An 18,410-nucleotide genomic window follows, 5' to 3' on the forward strand; every position below is an offset into this window, starting at 1 on the left:
CTTGAGTTTGGGGCCAGGCCGATGAAGGAAGATTTTCCCCTCCACACTACACTGTCCCAGTGTTCCTCTGTCTCTAGCCTCACTCCTCATCGGTGGCCTTTTCTTTCTGCCTCCCTCCCAAATCAGACACACTCACCTTGAATTAGCCAGCTCCCTGCTCACATTTTGGGCTTTTATCTATACACTCCTCGCACCAGCACAATCAACAGCCATTGCTGCATCAGAAAACTGGCAAGAAGTGACCGGGGTGGACATACTGTAACAAGAGGTCTTGCCAAAAGGGCTTTGATCGCTTTGATGTTTACTTAAAGATCCCAGCAGCTATATATTGGTGAGCCACAGCCACCACTTGCATAAACACTGAAAGCTACACATGAATTACTACTACTGCTTTCAGTTATGTATGCAATTTCCTGAGTGAATCTCCTTTTGCTGAGGCTGAAAATACAAACTGTGATGCCCTGAATGCATCAAAAAGACCATCTTGGTCATGACATGCCACAGCAGGAATGTTGTTTTCCTAACCCCTTTCTGCTTTCCTCTAGAACACATCTTCCCTCTTGTCCTATCTTTTTCTTTGCAACAACGTTTTAGGCACTTGAAGACTGATATCTTCTCATTCCAACTTCATAATTTTCTCTTTAAGCTAAACCAACCCTATTTATTCAGTCTGTCTTCCTAGGATATGTTTTGCAAATTTTGAACAGTGCTCATAGCTCTCCATCTGACTTTTTCCAACTTGCTTCCAGCTTTTTCAGAGGGACAATGTCCAGAAAAAGACTAAGGGCCTACTATGTCAGCTAGGGACATACCCATCCACAGGAAAGAGAGCAAAAAGGATTACTTCAGATATTGCAAACTGTACTCTTGATCGTAATTGCAGTGTGGTGTTTGCGTCCTCAAGGCTCTGATAATCCACATTCAACTTCTTCTTTGCCCTTAATCACCAGACTTCTTCCAGAGAACAGCTATTTAATAATTACCCTGGTTCAGGACTCATGAAGAATCTCCTCCAAGCACAGTGCACTGTATTTTTGCCTTGTTGAATTTGGTCAACATTTTTCTGCAAGCACTCTGCTTTAAAACAAATATATGAAGTCATACTCTGTTCTCCAAGATACTGGCTGCCCTTTTCAGCTTTGTTGTCTATAGAGAAAATAAATTTAGCTTCTATCTGAGCTACTGAAAACATCAGAGCTAGACCAAATACAGCTACTAGTAGATACCAACTACAGTGCAACTCAAGAAAGGCTGCCCACAGATTTGAAGACTAGATCCATATACAAGCCCATCATATTGGAGCGCTGCACCCATACATAACCCCTGCCCTCCACACACCTACTCCACGTTCCTGCCCCTTCCTCCCCATCAGCCTCCCTCAGGAGCTCCAGGGTAAAGCACCTCAAGCACCTCACTCACCCTCTCCCTTCCACCAGCAGCATCAGTAGACAAGATGCAAGTTCGAGAGGGGTGAGGGGAGCTGAGTAAGTTACACTCTTCTCCAAGTCCAGCAAACCCCAGAAAAGCATTCAGAAAGTTATACATTTCAAACCAATTTGTCTGTCCAGCCAACACTGGAACGTGCATCCTGTGGGCTACAAACACGCATACAGGATATATGCTATGGATATGCATACAGCAGCATGTAAAGAAGCTTTAAAAAGGGTTTACTGTGGAAAACTGCTACAGATCAGTTGCGTACTATAATATTAGATAACACAATTGCTACTGCTTGATCTCTAGTTTAGAAAGCTGTGAATAGCTACTTCTGTATATTTTCAGTCTCTACAATCCTTGCACTCCAGTTTTCTTCCTGTTGTAGTAAGAACACCAGGATTTTCTTCATGGGGGAGTGGGAATGTTCTGTTCTGGTCTGAATTTGTGTTCAAAGGCTGAATACGTTTGTGTGCTGATATTTCAAGAACCTGTGCTCACAGATTTTCTACTGCACTATATTTGATTCTCTGACTGCAAAGTTTTTTGAAAATGTGATCCAAGAACAATTTTATCCTTATGTAGCTGCAGGAATGTAAAGTCATCTGCGGGAACAGATATTTCCTTTCATTGAAATTTATTATAAAACATCCAGGAAACAACTGAATTGGCAGGATTGTTGGTGCAGCAGCATTTAGATTGAAGACAGAGCAGGGAAAGTCAGAAGAGACTGCTACTAACCATTTACCCTGGATGAGCCGCAGATCCACAGGCAGCTTTGATTAGAATTTGACCATCAGTCTCATGTCTCACAAACCACTCTTATCCTTCAACACTCAAAATAAATGATAGAAACATATTTGACTAAATATTTTGTTTCATATACTAAAGAGATAATATCTGACAAACAAAGTAAATTCACAGAATTTAAGCTGGCCACGGCAAGCTGGATTTTTATTTTTTTTTTTTACACGTAAACAGAAGTCTGATGAGAAATAAATGCATACTTTAAAAATAGTGAAAAGCATATAAAGTCTCTCCTTATTATCTTTGATCCAATGCCTATTTTCAAATTGAAATATGGGCTTGGATTGGTCCATCAGCAACTAAATTGACAAAAATAATAGAAAGTTTTCAGACTTCACTCTTCTTCCTCCTTTAGAGTTGAAGCATAATTAAGATTCTAGAAGAAAAATTAGTTTCCATCATTCTGCAGTAGTCCCCCCAAAAAAGTGAAGTAGCTAATGCAAAAAGTAAGAGTTATAGCTTAATTCAGAAATGTAACATACAAGCCATGTAAAAGCAGAAAAGCAAAGTATATTAATGATGAATAATACAACTTCGGAATTACTATACACCATCATTTTAAACTCACCTAGAAAAAAAACATGATTTCACTCTCGTATGTTCTCTATGGATTGAACATTTTACAGCATGAGTTGAGATGTGAGTGAGAACTGGAAGCTATTCACAAGAAAAGTATAAAATGAGGTGTTTATCCTTACAATCACTAGTAAACTACTATCTCAAAATCACATACTAGGTTTACATTAATTTTGCCCGTTTATTGAACATATCACTAAGTTACACTGCTTTCTCCCTCGAATCCCTTTCTCGAATAACTTGCACAGTAGAAAACACGATATGATATAATGTCAGTGATCCCAGAACTTAGCCCACACGATATATGGACTTTGGTTTTCTGTGCTGAACACTAGCAGATAAGAGATGCAGAAGGATGGGAAAAAAGGAGAACAGACTGGAGAGCACAAGAGCGTGTTTAAGCTGTTGGTGCAGCCTTAGTAACGTTTGAGCTTCCGTTCAGTCGACGCTTCTGCTCACAGGCTAAACGGCAAAATTAAGGTTAAGCTACAGATCGGGAGATTTAATGGGGCAGTATGCAGAAAAGCATCATACAGCTGATGCTGAAGGTTTTTAATTCCTCTTAGGAAAAACTGTGCCTGGAATGTATTTTATTGCTTGTAAATCTTCACTAAACATACTGCACATTTTTTTTTTCATTAGTAACATGAAAATCAAGGGATTGATTTGTCAGACAACTTTCCAGCGAGGACTTTCTTCTCCCCTGATTCCACCACCCCTGCAGATCACTGATGACGCAGTGAATCATGGGAGCAGAACCTCATCAACAGAAACGACCCTTGGGGAAAACGAGTAAGAAGCTGATTAAAAAGGAGAAGGAGCACTGACCCATGCAATGCAGCCTACCTGGTTAAGGGAACAGAGATGTCAGCTGGCTGGACGATGACAGAAACAAAACAGCATTTCAGATAAGACCACGTTATCATTAAAAATATAAAATCAAATTCAGGACAGTAAGATTTGCAGAGAAAGCAATGCTTTTAAGGCCTGTCTTCCCCCAGCGTACTTACTACCCCAGTTCAGTTCTACCACAAGGAAAAAAACAGAGAACAAAGTGGCCCCTTGGCTAATGGGTTAGCAAGCAATGGCTGTACTGCAAAGAAGGTAGACAGTACTTTTTTCTACCCATGCATCAGACTCCAACTAGAAATGCTATTAATCTCAGATTTAAGTCTCAAGACACACGATGCTATCTGACCTTGGAGGTAGGCCATAAGTCTATGGTTAATGCACAAGTCCCTGCTGCCATCAGCTCAAACATTTAATTTTTGAAAAAATAAGTTAAAAATACACAGTACGGAGACAGCCAGCATCTAACATTATTATTTTTTCATGATGTTCTGGGACTTTCTTAATGCAAGCTTTCAAAGAAAAAATTTAACAGATCCAGAAAGACACAAAAGTCTCTGCAATTAACAAATTTCCAACGTGGTATTGATGTCTAATACAGGTAAATACTTTTATGCAGATTGCTGACCAAAAGGCTTAACAGCCTTGAGCTTGTTTGATGCCCTAAAACATAACTTCAAGAAGTTTGCTAGTACTCTTGATTTGTTAATTTCTCAGTGATTTTTTGATTTATTATTATTGCAAGATAAGTTGTTAAGCCTCAGATGCTGAAGCAATTTTTCATAAAGTCATCCAATGCTGCTTCTTGCAAACTATATTTTTTATACCTTGTGTTCTAGCATCTGAGCTCACTGCTGTATTTTAACTCACCAGATTTTTGATCCTTGAAATATTCCCAAATCTAAATTCCTGAAATTAAACAGTTTGGCATTACAGAGTATAATCATCTGTTTTCTTTGGTTTTGTTTGATGTGGGGGAGGGAAGGGAAGAAAGAAGAGAGAATTCAAGTGTGTTTTCAGGTATCCTCTGACCACTGGTACCTGGGCATGCTCAAATCCCCTCCTAGCATGAACTAAAACTACTTCGACTAATTGTTATCTCCATCATTTACGTAATTTCATTACCCCTTGATTGTTTTCTTGGCCGTATGTATTATCAAATAAACACCAAGTCATATGTGATGCTTTTAAGCTTAAAATTTAGGAAGTTGTCCAAAATACTATTCGGTTATTACTCTCCTCCAGATGATACACTCAAAACCAGATGACTACAGTTAAGTGCACATCATACAACAGCTAACATGACAAAATAACAAGTCAGAATATTTTCTGAGAAAATAATTAAGATGACACAAGAATCTCATTTAAATATTGATTCCACACTATCATGTCAGTCTTGATCTGTTTGACAATTTGTATCGCAAGTATAATTTAAGCCCCTCCTACCCCCCCAACATCAAGAAAAACAACTTCTATGGACTTTAGCAGCTGCTAGCTACTTCAGCTTCTAAGAGTATAAACATGTTATAGCACAGAATTACCTAACCTAGTCCAGATGAGCTAACTTGCGTCCTGAAAGCACTGTAGAGGCATTAATGTGGTACGTTAATGAAGGACCAGCTTGGCTATGTTGCGACCTTTAGTAATGAATGATGGAAGCCAACTCTCTGTCCTGTGTTTGCTTCCCACAGTTCATCATAATTATCTCAGCCTGATATAGATAAGCATTTAATCCAATTATCTCTCATCAGTCTTCTCCAACCTAAAACAGGAAAACATAGACATTTGTCTACCTTTCTCTCATTGCGGAAAAAACCCTCAGCATATTGAAAATACTTCCATCAACTTCTTTCTCCCTGTGCTACGTTCCCAAGCTTGCTCACATACGCACTAAATAACGAGGTGTATCAGCACATACTCTGCGATATCCGTCGTGAGTGGATCACTGGGGTTTAAAAGCAGTCAACCTGCTTCCTCATCGTAAAATTAATCCAGTGCAAGTAACAACTCACTACAATTCACTGGCAGCTTTTATATGTTATCAGAAACCTTCTTCATTCCTTGTGATGAGAATTTTGGAATGAAAGAGCACCTGTAAGAAATCTTTATGCTCCTTAGATTTACCCTAAAAAGCAAGTATCCCAGTGAACTTGGATGGATACTGCAACTCAAGAAGGGCCCCCGAGACACGGGCACTTACACAACATTGTTTTCATTCTATGGAGGTGGAACAGGAAATATGTAAGTGGTAGCTCACTGAGCACCCACAAGCGTTTGTACACTGTGAAGATAGCTCTGAAGACAGGTCTAGATTTACCATTTCTAAACTTAGCAATCTGATATTTTTCATGATGAACAACTACTCCATAAAAAGCAACTCTGACGATACATATATTTTATTTATTTATATATTATATATAATTTTTTTAAAACCTTTTTTTTAAAAACGTATCAGTTTGCAAGCCTTCACATTTCCATTGCCAGGCTGAACAAGCATTTACCCTATAGTTAAGTTAGAATTTCAGTCAGTTATACAAGATACATGTATTTCTACAAGGTAATGAAAAATGCATTTTAAACTCTAAAAATTAATCTATCTCCCATAATTCTTTGTAAGTTTCACTGAAATAATCTTTTATTCATATGATAATTTCTTCCAATATCCAACTATATTGCACAAAGAGATTTTTAGTTGTAACTATATGAAACCGATTAATAAGAAACTAGGATTAATCCAATTATCAATAATACCAGCCAAGGAACATCTTGATCTTCTAACTTCTATTAATAAGCTTTAAGCATAACCAGGAGTAGAATTTAACAATGCTGATCCTATATGATCTCTTTTGGACAAAAAGAGTATCGGGCATACAGGTGTGGCTAAACCATGCTTCCCCCCACCCCCAACTAGTTTACTCAGTCACAGGCAATGCTGTACCAGCTACTTCAATCCTGCAAAATTTTCAAGTAAACCAGGACTTACCAAGTAAGAATCACAGAGTGGTTTGGGTTGGAAGGGATCTTAAAGATTATCTAGTTCCAACCACCCTGCCCTGGGCAGGGACACCTCCCACTAGATCAGGCTGCTCAAAGCCCCATCCAGCCTGGCCTTGAACACTTCCAGGGAAGGGGCATCCACAACTTCTCTGGGCAACCTGTTCCAGTGCCTCACCACCCTCACAGTAAAGAATTTCTTCCTCATATCTAATCTAAGTCTCCCCTTTTTTCAGTTTAAAACCATTACCCCTTGTCCTACTGCTACACTCCCTGATAGAGTCCCTCCCCACCTCTCCTGTAGGCCCCCTTTAGGTACTGGAAGGGGCTATAAGGTCTCCCCAGAGTCTTCTCTTCTCCAGGCTGAACAACTCCAGCTCTCTCAGCCTGTCTTCATAGCAGAGGTGCTCCAGCCCTCAGATCATCTTTGTGGCCCTCCTCTGGACCCATTCCAACAGGTCCATGTCCTTCTTGTGCTGAGGACTCCAAAGAAGCACACATGACAGACCGAAGCACAATACCAGACATAGAGAGCTTACCTTCGCACACGGGGCAGCACTCCCCAGGGACTTTCACAGGATTCAGACAGCTCTGCCCGCAGGCTGTCGCGACACAGTGCGGATCTCCATTGATGCACTGGCAGAAAGTACAGTCATCCTCTCGCCAGCGGTCACCATGGGCTTGGATCTGACCATTGGCATAGCAGCCAGCAGGGTTATTTACTGGATAAACTGGGTCTGAAATGAGAGGAATTGCAAGTGAACAAGAAGTTTTTCTCTTCCCTTTTACGCTTAAACTTTATATACAAATAAAACTGCAATGTGCTATTTTACATTACCACAAAACGGTTAAGTGCAGCCACTATCAAACATTAAAAGAACCACATTGTGATATACAGTGATAAAATAAGACAGGTAACAACTTAGATATTTCAATATTGAAATTCACTGTTGAAAAAGTTAAGTCAACATATACTGAACATTCATAAATTCAGAAATTTTTAACTCTTTCAACTCAAATTTTGTATGCAACAAGCAGATCTAGAATGGAAAATATATCTACAAATGGCTGGGTTATGTTTTTTAGGAGGCTTAATTTTTTGATTTTCTGATTTTGTTCTTCAAAACAAAATGGATCTTAGATCTATTGATTCAATTTTTGTACCAGCCTAAGAAATTCTGAGGGGAACTGAAAACACCTCCATGAACTGCTGGAATGACTCCTGTCAGCATCGCTCCACTATTTTATAGATGCAACCTCTGGCATGTTTCCTGCTGGAACAAGGAGTCTGCCTTAAGCTACATCTCATCACAGTTTTGGAGATATACTAGTTTTCCTTGACAGATTATCTGGCTTAGTTTTCTATTTCATTTCAGTTGGAGCTTTTTCCCTCTAAAAGCTACAAGGCCCATTTATCTGCTGGCAATTTAATTAAGACTCAGGTATTTAAGTAACAGAATTTCGGAGGATGTACTTTACATAAGACTTCTCCTCGTGTTTCATGCAAATAAATAAATGCGACTCCGTAAATGTTAATTCATGACTTGAAATAAAAGCAGCTTTTACCCTTCAGAAAGAACATGTTTTAATCTTAAGAAATGTGACAAGCGACACTGATATTAATAGTAAAAATATATGCATTACATGAATGTGTGCAACTTATCATGGTGACTAATAAAAATAACTGTTAGACTCAAAAATTAAATATCTGAGAATGTACAATAATCACATCAAGTTTTCAAAGCAAGGAATAACACAAATTCATATTAAAGCAAATTCAATATATTGAAAATACTAAATACAACTAAAAGCATTGTTTTTAGCAGGCATCAGATAGCAGACATCATAAACACAAGTCATTTACCCATTAATCAATTTTCAGAAAGTGTTAGGTTGAAGTATTTGGGAGAAAAGAGATGTCCTATCAAAAGGAAAAAAAAAAAAAGGCTCAATGAAACTTGGAGAATATTTCTCTAAAGTTTCATCAACCCCCTTTGGAAGGAAGGCAATCGATGTTAAGTGAAGGTAAAGCCAGTAGCCGTGCTAATAGCTGTTTGTCTTATTTTAAGACATTTTATCATTTTATGACAGCATCAAACTCTGGACACTTGGCGCAAAACTGCACACTTCCTTCTACCTCTACTTGGCATTCACTCCCATCCTGAATTCTAGTGACAGTCCCAATTTTAGAAAAATGGGTTAAGTCAACATAAAAAACAGGTGTTTGGGAAAATAAGACATTTAAAAATTAAGATGTTTCCCCGTCTCTTAACTTTGCACCTCTTATGTTTTAGGATTACCTTCCATCTGTAATTAACCATCTTGACCTAGCTAAAAATCAAATCATATACAAACAAATGAAGTGAGTTTTATCATTCAACTCACGTATGGGATTCTGATTGACACAGGAATATAGAGAAAGCACAGAAAAGCCATACAAGACTCGTGTTATTTGCAATAGTCTTTTATGTGAGTCAAAGCACAAAGTTCCCTTAAAAGGTCAGTAGTATTTAAAGCTACAAATTGAGCCCAGCAAATTATGTTTCCTGATGCTGAGGAATCCTACAGGACTTTGAGATAGAATTCCTCCTGGAGCTAAGGGAAGAAGGGCTTGTGCCTGTACTACACAATACACAGAAAATTTACCATTTGCCATTTTAAAATTATTGCAAAAAAAGAAAGCACTATATTTCTTTATATTTCTAGCATCAAGAAAACATTAGCAGGAAAAAAATAACCACCTTGAAAACCAGCCATAAAATAATCAAAGAAAGAGAATAGATCAAAAAAAATGCTACCTCTTCACCAACTAGAAAAGCACGAAAAGACAGTCTGTTAACTACACATTCTGCCCATTTAAAAGACTTACCTCGTCAAGTTAGGTGTCACTTAACATAACCCAAGTTATTTAGAGAGGGATCAAAGCTTTCTTTTTTCTTTTTAAATGTTTAAAGGAACCAGGAAAATAAACAACGTATATTTTGCTATCCAATCATTCAGAAGTGAGAAATCAGACTTTCTTGATCATAGAGCCATAGAATAGTTTGGGTTGGGAAGGGACCTTTAAAGGTCATCTAAGTCCAACCCCCCAGCAATGAGCAGGGACATCTTCAACTAGATCAGGTTGCTCAGAGCCCCATCCGACCTGACCTTGGATGTTTCCAGGGAGGGGGCACCTACCACCTCTCTTGGCAACCCGTGCCAGTGTTTCACCACCCTCATTGTAAAAAATTTCTTCCTTATGTCTAGTCTAAATTTACTCTCTCTTAGTTTAAAACCATTGCTCCTTGTCCTATCACAACAGGCCCTGCTAAAAAGTTTGTTCCCATCTTTCTTATAAGCCCCCTTTAAGTACTGGAAGGCCACAATAAGGTCTCCCCGGAGCCTTCTCTTCTTCAGGCTGAACAACCCCAACTCTCTCAGCCTGTCCTCACAGCAGAGGTGCTCCAGCCCTCTGAGCATTTTTGTGGCCTCCTCTGGACGCGCTCCAACAGGTCCGTATCTTTTCTGTGCTGAGTGCTCCAGAGCTGGACGCAGTACTCCAGGTGGGGTCTCACAAGAGCAGAGTAAAGAGAGAGAATCACCTCCCTCGACCTGCTTGCATGATTTAGTGCTACAAACCCTATCAGAAAAGCATGCAACAGAAAACAAGCCAATCAAACAGTGCCAGATGATTTGTTAAAGGAGCCTGTAACTTGGTATCTCAGTCAGCTGAGCAGAAATTAAATCACAGCCATTACTTGAAAAAAAAAAAAAGATTGCACTCAATTATAAGTCATTATCCATTATATTATAGCTACTAAGGACCTGTCTTAAGAAGACAGTTCAATTGCAGGCCTAATACACGCCAACTCATGAAACTCAAAGTGAAATGTTAACAGGTTTTCTTGATAGTCTGATTCAAAGGTTGCAAAACCAGAAAATTAATCTTTTAACACTGTATGATGATATGGCAGAAAAATGTATTGATAAATCATAACATAGGTGAGTATTTAAATCACCAAAGAGGATGAAGGACATATCTAGAACTGTTAGTCCAATATAGAAAATCAGCATCCACATGACATAGTTGATCTAGAGAGCCCAGCTAAAGCAGATATATAGATACACTGTCTGTGTATCTATATACATTGTCATAATGATTTCATAATGCCAAATCTCAGAATACTTACATATGTGAAAAACAGTAATTACAGAAAAACCCAACGGATTTCACATATTTATATAAAGTCAGCAGCTCATACAACAGTTTCTTCAGGAGTGGATCTGCACTTTCTCAGGAAGGTTTTCACCACATCAGACATGTCTTCTCTAAACTTTTTCAGTCTGTCATTAAGTGATAGTATAGCACTGAATCTTCCCCCCCCCCCCCCGGCTTGAAGGCTCTTAAATGTATAGGCACAACTGTACCAGGAACGATCAGGAAGTCCAGCATTCTGTCTCCAACTGTATTCAATAGTGAATGCCTAGACCAGATCTTAAACTCATGCCAAACACAGACTGGTATCTCTTCCGAATACTTAAGCCTACAGCATTTGTATTTCAACTTCTCTACATGTGAACTCCAGGTATCAACCTATCTGATATGAACTGATACACTAAAATATATAAAAATACAAATACTTTTTAAAGAATTACTTCCTAGTTTCTACCTTACCCACACTGATATTTCATTATCCAGATTTTGTTTTTTTACATCTCTGAAGAAGCTTTCAATAGTTTGTAACAAAACATGCTGCCAAAACATTATTTTTCTCTAGATCCTGTGCTGATTGAGAAGGTCCAACTCTTACAGCTGCCTCTTTTAGACTCATTTTTACAAGGTTTTTACTTTCATAATTCTCTGTTTGGAATGAAGCACAACTATAGCGGATCTTTTGGCTTATTTGCTCCTGCAAGGAACTACAGGAATACTGAAACTAAGTACACTACAAAGTGTCTGAAAGTGACAGTAATAATTATGTTCCTCCCCTCTTAGGGGAGTTGAGATTTCCAGCTTATTGAGAAGTCATTCCTAAGTTCACAGTTAAATACAGGGACCAGGAGCGCCTCACAGGCCATGGCCTATGTTGTGGCCATAAACTGAGCCCTACTGGGGCAAGACCCAAGCATAGAGCGGCAGCCCCACCACCCTCCACTGAAATCCTGGATGTATTCTGGCAGAAGACGCATCAAATATTTTCTAGTGTAAGCAAGAGGGTCAATGTGGAATTTACCAACGAACCCTTCTTAGGAGAGCTGCAGGCTTAACAAGCAGAGGAGAACGCTGTCAACAGGGCAAAAGAGAAGAGAAAAACACTGAAGTCTGCCTCATTTCTTTGCTATAATTGTAGAGAAGAGACGTACACGTTGCTCTAGCTGAACAGAACAAGACTGGAAGAAGCAGGCTGCAAAGCAATGGAAACGTGTCTTAGGGCCACCACTGCTGCTTTGGAGAAGCCTGTCTAAATACCTGATGCAGAAATTAGGAACAGCTTCTTGTGTCCTTTGGGAAGGAGACCCCCAAAAAGTACTGCACACTTGACCACGTCTAAGGAAGTTCTGGTGCAGAAGGCAAAGGAAACCCAAACAGCTCTATATGAAAAGGGCAGAGTGTCAACGTCAGAGAAGCACTGCAAAGAACAAGACAGCACACTCAGAGCAAAAATGTAGAAATAAACTGAATTAAAGAGGAATCTGAAAACTTCAGAAGAAAAAAAAAATAAAGCACTTGTTTGCTCACTTGCATTGACAAGGCAAATGAAAGAGCTATGGAATTTATAAGCAAACAGGATTAAAAAGATACTGTACCTTCACACACTGGGCAGCACTCTCCTTCTGGCACGTAGTACCTGTCACAGTGTAGCTCACCACATTGGGCAGAGAAACAAATGGAGACTCCACCTTGGCATCGACAAAAACGACAAGCATCCATTCGAAACATGTCTCCATCATAATATTCCATGCTGTTAAATATGCAAGTTGGCTTCACTTCTGAAAGAAGGAGAAAAAAATAAATTAATAATGTATTTTATAGATATTGATAAATGGAAAATAGTTAAACTCATGTTGCTACTGACAAAAACAGATATAAAAGAGACAGTTGATTTTTCTTTCATTTTTTAAACTCGAATACAATTTTCTTTTTTAGAACATGGTATATTTTATTGTCTTTCAACAATGGAAAAAATAAAACGCTATTCAAAATTACTTTCAGAACAATTATTTACAATTGAAAGTCTCCGTTTTAAAATTAAAATACTGAAGAATAAAGGCATCTGTATGTCTTCATAGGTGTTAAATATTTCTCATTTTGCATGAGCCAGAAGCTACTTGAAATTTCAAATGAAGAAACAGATTTTTCTATTTTAAGATGACAGTTTCTGATGTCTCTTAAGTGTAATGTTCCTTTCTGCAGGACTCTATACAGGTGGATAAATTGCACCAAAGCTGTCCAATCCATAGCGACATGTTAAAAATAACCCCAAACAAACATATTTTGTGACTGCATGATCTGCTGTGCAGAATTGAATACTTCTCAGTTCAAGCAACCTGGAGCTGTACTAGTCAGCTCACATCTACACATCCCTCCTCCCCTGCCCCCTGAAAATAACCTCAATTGTAATAAGTATTTTTGTGATCACTTCAGTGTTTCAAAAACACAAAAAGACTATTTCTTGTATGCCTCCATCTACAGCACAGCCCTAACATATAATTAAATCCAAACTTCGTGGGAAACTAAAAGTCTCTGAAAATTCTTAAGTATTTTGGGAAGGGCACTGCCTATTTACTTTGTTAAAATTAAAAAAACCCCAAACATGCTAATTAAAACAACGGAACAGTTTGCAGATTTAACCACCTGTTTATTATTATTTATTTTTTTTTTTTTTAATACCAAAGAGGTTTAGTTCCAGATTATGAAGCAGATCCACACATCATGAATACATCATAAGGTGTCCTTAGGACTTTTGACCTTGCAGTTACCCCACACATAGCAACCTTCCTCTGCTTCCACCACCTATTGCCAGCAGAGCGTAATCTATTCAACCAGCCTAACTGGCACACACAGAACACCTACCCCAATCCTCTTACTTTTGGGGGCTAAAAACTTTTCATCTGAGTTACTCTTGACAACGATACAGGTTTTCTTTAAAAATCTAGAGCATTTCAGGGACTCTAGTATTTCTTTTCCCAAACGCTTATATTGAACTCCATCCAGCCTTGAGTCATTTAATACGAGTGTAAAGCATTAGAGCTGAAACTTGGAAGTATCCTGAGCAATGTTTGATTTTTATATGCCTGTTCTGTCTTCAAGGCATAATGTAGAAAGCAGCATTAAAAAAAAAAAAAAGAGTAAGAGAAGGAAATACCACTGTGTCCGGGAAAACAGCTATGACCTCATTAGAAAGCAATTCACATAAACAAACACTTGAGAAATATTTCAAGTTTATGTAGCTCAAGCTGTTAGTTTAAAAATCTTCTCAAAAAGGAAAAAGTGCCAACACAATTCTAAAGGCCTTTAATCCATTTGCTTCTGACTTTACTGCTTTGATTGCAGCTTTCCAGATTTTTACTGATTTTTTTTTTCTCCTCCTCAAACAGTAGATCTGAATTCCTGCCTAGTTAGAAGTAGAAACATCATCTTCCATGAATTATCATTCATTTTCAAAATGTCCAAACAAGACCAAGCAAGTAACTGTAAATCCTGAAAGGAAGTGGTATGTTTTATTCCTACATTGAAAACGACCATAGAATTTCACTGTACGTGTATTTTTACCATCCAAATTTATGGGAGTGTATACATTCATACTAAACTATTGACCTAAGCCTATACATCGAGCTATGAGACAAGGGTTACTTTTGTTAGAACCATATGTAAGACTGCAGTCTTAAGACTCAGTCAAGCCAAAACAAGCACTAAACAAAGAACTCTAGCTTTAGACACTCATAAAGTGGAAGCCTAATGAAAGACTGAGCACCACACCATGGAACTGTAATGATGCATTTCTTCCACCACGATATGCTGGAAGATTCTCTCAGTTCTTTCTCTCTCTTTTTTTTTTTTTTTAAGAAAAGTGCTAATTTTATTGCCTTACTGATCTACTTTATGGCAGCCACAAAGGAGTCAAAGAACATAAAGCTAATATTAAATAAATGCATCTTTGCCTAAAGGCCGGTAATCGTGAATTAATTATTCTACCAATGAGGAGAATACTACAGGTACAATTCTCCAAGTATCAAAGCTTCTCTGCATGACAAAGTAATTTAAATTGACTGAACTTCATAGCACAAAGCACTCAAACACTTCCAAAACCCCAAATGCCTTTTCTGATGTAGACTACCACAACGAAACAGTGGGCACGAGACAGACACTCAGGCCGTGGATTCGGGAACATTCAGTGTCTGCCAGCCATCAGATAACCCAGTAATACGAGACTGATCCAGACCCGGCACAGACATACATCTGCCCATCTGCGAAATGAGCCAGGGCAGAGCGGACGGTACCCAGAACAACACCGAGTTTATACCAGCTGTGGAAAGCCAGGTCACATCTCTGCTCCTATATAATCTAAAGCATGACTAAGAGACTGGACTTGATTTGGCATTAACGTTCCTGCCACAGAGTTAAATGCTCTGGTACAAGTTTAGCTCTACAGACCTCACAGCCACAGCCTTTTTGTTCTGGGAGCGAGAGCCCTAAAAGTCAGCATTGCAGCGAGCCACACAGTCTCACGCTACACAGACACAAACCATGATTATTTCTCAAGACCTTATCTCCAATCTGAACTGAGAACAGACACAATCCGTTTTACCAAATCAGTCTTCTAAGGTATTTTACCTTACAGTTTTAAATCTGATAAAATACAGTTCTATTGGCTGAACTAGCCCAAATTAAAACGTCTGTTACTGAGATTTCTGTAGTTTCCCAATACTTGTGGTTTTCTTTGATTAGAGTGACAAAACAGCTCAGAAAAACATGCACGTTTGGCACTCCATCCCTTGCAAGGCAGCAATTCTGCACACAGTTATGTCGAGCGCATGAGATGCTTCAGGCATCAGCTGTCTGTAGGCAAGTTTGGGCAATTTCTTTTGTAGTACCAGAAATTCCAGTCCTTCTGAAGCGGAAGCAAGATTCAAAACAATTTTCTGTTGTTTAAAAGGATTAAAAGGTTTGTGATTCCAGCACTTTGGATGTTCCTTCAGCATACAGAAATATTTGTACCAGACTCTGGAAGGAACTGCAGCAAGCGCTGTGAACTTTTGATTAAATGAAAGGGAAGGAAACTGATAAACTTGAATCTTGAGTCCGTACAAACAAAATACTGAAAAGCTTTCCGTTTTTCAAAAGCTGCACTGATAGGGAGTTGAAGAAAAGAGAAGGATAAATTTCATTGGAATTAGCCCATAACAATGGTAAAGGACAACACACTGTATGCTTTTGTTTCCTTGCAAATGTATAAACACAAGCTAGGTAGGAAGAAAAATAAAATTTGCGTTCTTATTCAGGTTGTACTGCTTAGTGCAGTGTATTCTCTATCAACATAATTCCAGAAAATTTCTGAAAGTCCTTTGGTCCTGCGTCTTCTAAAAAGGTCATCCAGAAACAGAGAAATCAGAATTAAAATAAACTTGCAACTATTATTTGAAAATCAATGCAATTATTTATGCACGTGTTTATACAGTTATTTATATGTATTTGCACAGCTTAAAGGAAAGAAGCATTACTTTGTGGCACCTGCAGTCTGTAAAAGACATTAAAAGATACGTAGGATGCTGAGGAAAATCAAATTCAGCAATTCACCTTTAAAACAAAATGGAAACAATCAAATTTTTGTAGTAAGGTTTCTAGCAGAGAAAGTCCATATCATCACATTAGAAACCAGTTTTATGTCCAGCTGGCACAACCTGTACACATTGCTTTCCACAACAGTCCTAACATCTTCTGTCCACCTCAGCAGCAGGTCCCATTCCAGTAATCGTTAGGCAGCTTCAGAAGACAGCTCTTGTGTAGGTTGATATACATATAATCTTTTTTACACACAGTAGACAAGACTGTGAGGTGTTCCCCATAGAGGCAGAAGACTCATTTCCAAGTCACCGTATCGGGTGGAGGCTGCGTCATGGAAAAGAGCAGGGAAAGATCCCCCAATAGAATCAGGTCTACCCGATACATCCCTGGCTTAATCTTGTCTTTAAAACCACCATATATATGGATATATGACATACCATCAGTTCCACAGAATCTATCTAGCATCTTGCTTTTCATTAACTGATATGAATAAAGAAGTGAGCTAGACTTTGTCCTTATGTTATTTAAAAACTCAGTCTCTACTACCCATTGATCAACCCTCCCACTCATAGTGAGCCACTGCAAAAGCTTTGAGTTTGGTTTCACATCCATCTGTGGTCCTGACAATTGCTACCCCTCCTCTTTTATGTATTTACATTTTATTTATTTCTATTTCATTTATAGGAATTTTGGGCTGACTGGCCTTCACTTTTCTGCATTTTCCTTTTCCCTCCTTTTTTAAATGTAACCGGTAACAACTTGTATTGTTTCAGATACAGTTCCCAATTTGAGGATCTAAACCATTTGACTTGGTTTGGCAGACTGACCTGTTTTTTCACTGTACCAGACCAAATTCTCATGGTGCTGTTGCTGGTGATTAGCCATGATTTTCAAATACTGTTCAAACATTCTGACTGAAAGTAAAACCAAGCAAGCCCAGAAAACAAAACCCAACCTCACAACCATAAATCTCTCTACCTTTTTGGCACCAGATTACCTTCCTTTAACATTAATCTTCCTTTTATTACTTATCAAACAGTTTGTTATCTTTTGCTGCTTGCAAGCTGCATTTTGCATCTTGTTACTTATAAGCAGGTGTCTATTTAAAGTCCACCACAAAATCCCGTGGTTTTGGATGCCCAGAGAGAAATACACAGTAATGTGTAATTAGGATCAGGACTATGTTCAGTTCTCTGCTCTGGGACAGATTCTGTTACCTTGGGCAAATCCTTATTTCGTAAAAGCATACGGAAAATAAGTTTAATGAAAGTGCAATATAAATCCTGTCAGGATTACTGCAACAAATAATGGGAACTCCATACTAATTAGGCAGTGTCTGTAGTGGGGTGTTTCATTTGGACTCCATTCTTCCTTCTTTAGCGAAGATCTTCCCCATCAAATCCCTTTAGTACTCACTGACGCTCCCTTTAGAAACGGGTGATTCTTTTTTTCGCTTCAGAAATACTGGTATCACCTTTATCCTTTTCCACACCATGAGCTTAATAATGGAACCACAATTGCTGTGAGGAGTAAGTGCATCAATAGGTGACACAAAATGTGATTAAAGAGGGATTTTAATCTCTCCTACAATGCAGTACCACTGCACAGAGATGCAAGCGTGAAGAAAGCCAGGAGGCACAGAGAAAAGAGAAATTCCTCTTTTATGTCAGTGGTATCTTCTCAAATGAGGCAAAAAAAAAAAATAAATACAGAAGCAGTTACACACCACAGGTTGTGTGTCATGTCAAGTGAATGAGCTTGATGATTTAGGAGATCACTTAGAGACCACCATGTGATCATCAGTACAGCCTGAAACAGCACTATAGAAAGGGTCACAGCCTTAAGTCCCAGGGGAAGTTGTCATCTTTTCTCTCCGGATCAACGCTAGTTATTTTCATGCATGCATCAGGTGGTCCCATTTTCAATGGACAGGGCAATGAAAGCCCACACCTCACCTCTGGGGGAAAGGGATGCGAAGTGG

At 38.7% G+C, this 18,410-nt stretch overlaps 1 protein-coding gene across 2 annotated transcripts in view; it reads right to left on the reverse strand.

Annotated features, from left to right (window-relative positions):
• The window catches only part of CRIM1 (cysteine rich transmembrane BMP regulator 1), a 194,356-nt gene that overhangs the window by 55,911 nt on the left and 120,035 nt on the right, over positions 1–18,410 (reverse strand). For both annotated transcript variants that reach the window (XM_054194091.1, XM_054194090.1), the window contains 2 exons: positions 12,451–12,633; positions 7,200–7,397 (listed from right to left, as the gene is read on the reverse strand). In XM_054194091.1, coding sequence (XP_054050066.1) covers positions 7,200–7,397; positions 12,451–12,633 — 381 coding nt within the window. The remainder of the gene's footprint in view (positions 1–7,199; positions 7,398–12,450; positions 12,634–18,410) is intronic.

Source organism: Rissa tridactyla, chromosome 3 (assembly GCF_028500815.1).
Source record: "Rissa tridactyla isolate bRisTri1 chromosome 3, bRisTri1.patW.cur.20221130, whole genome shotgun sequence".
Lineage (NCBI taxonomy): Eukaryota > Metazoa > Chordata > Aves > Charadriiformes > Laridae > Rissa > Rissa tridactyla.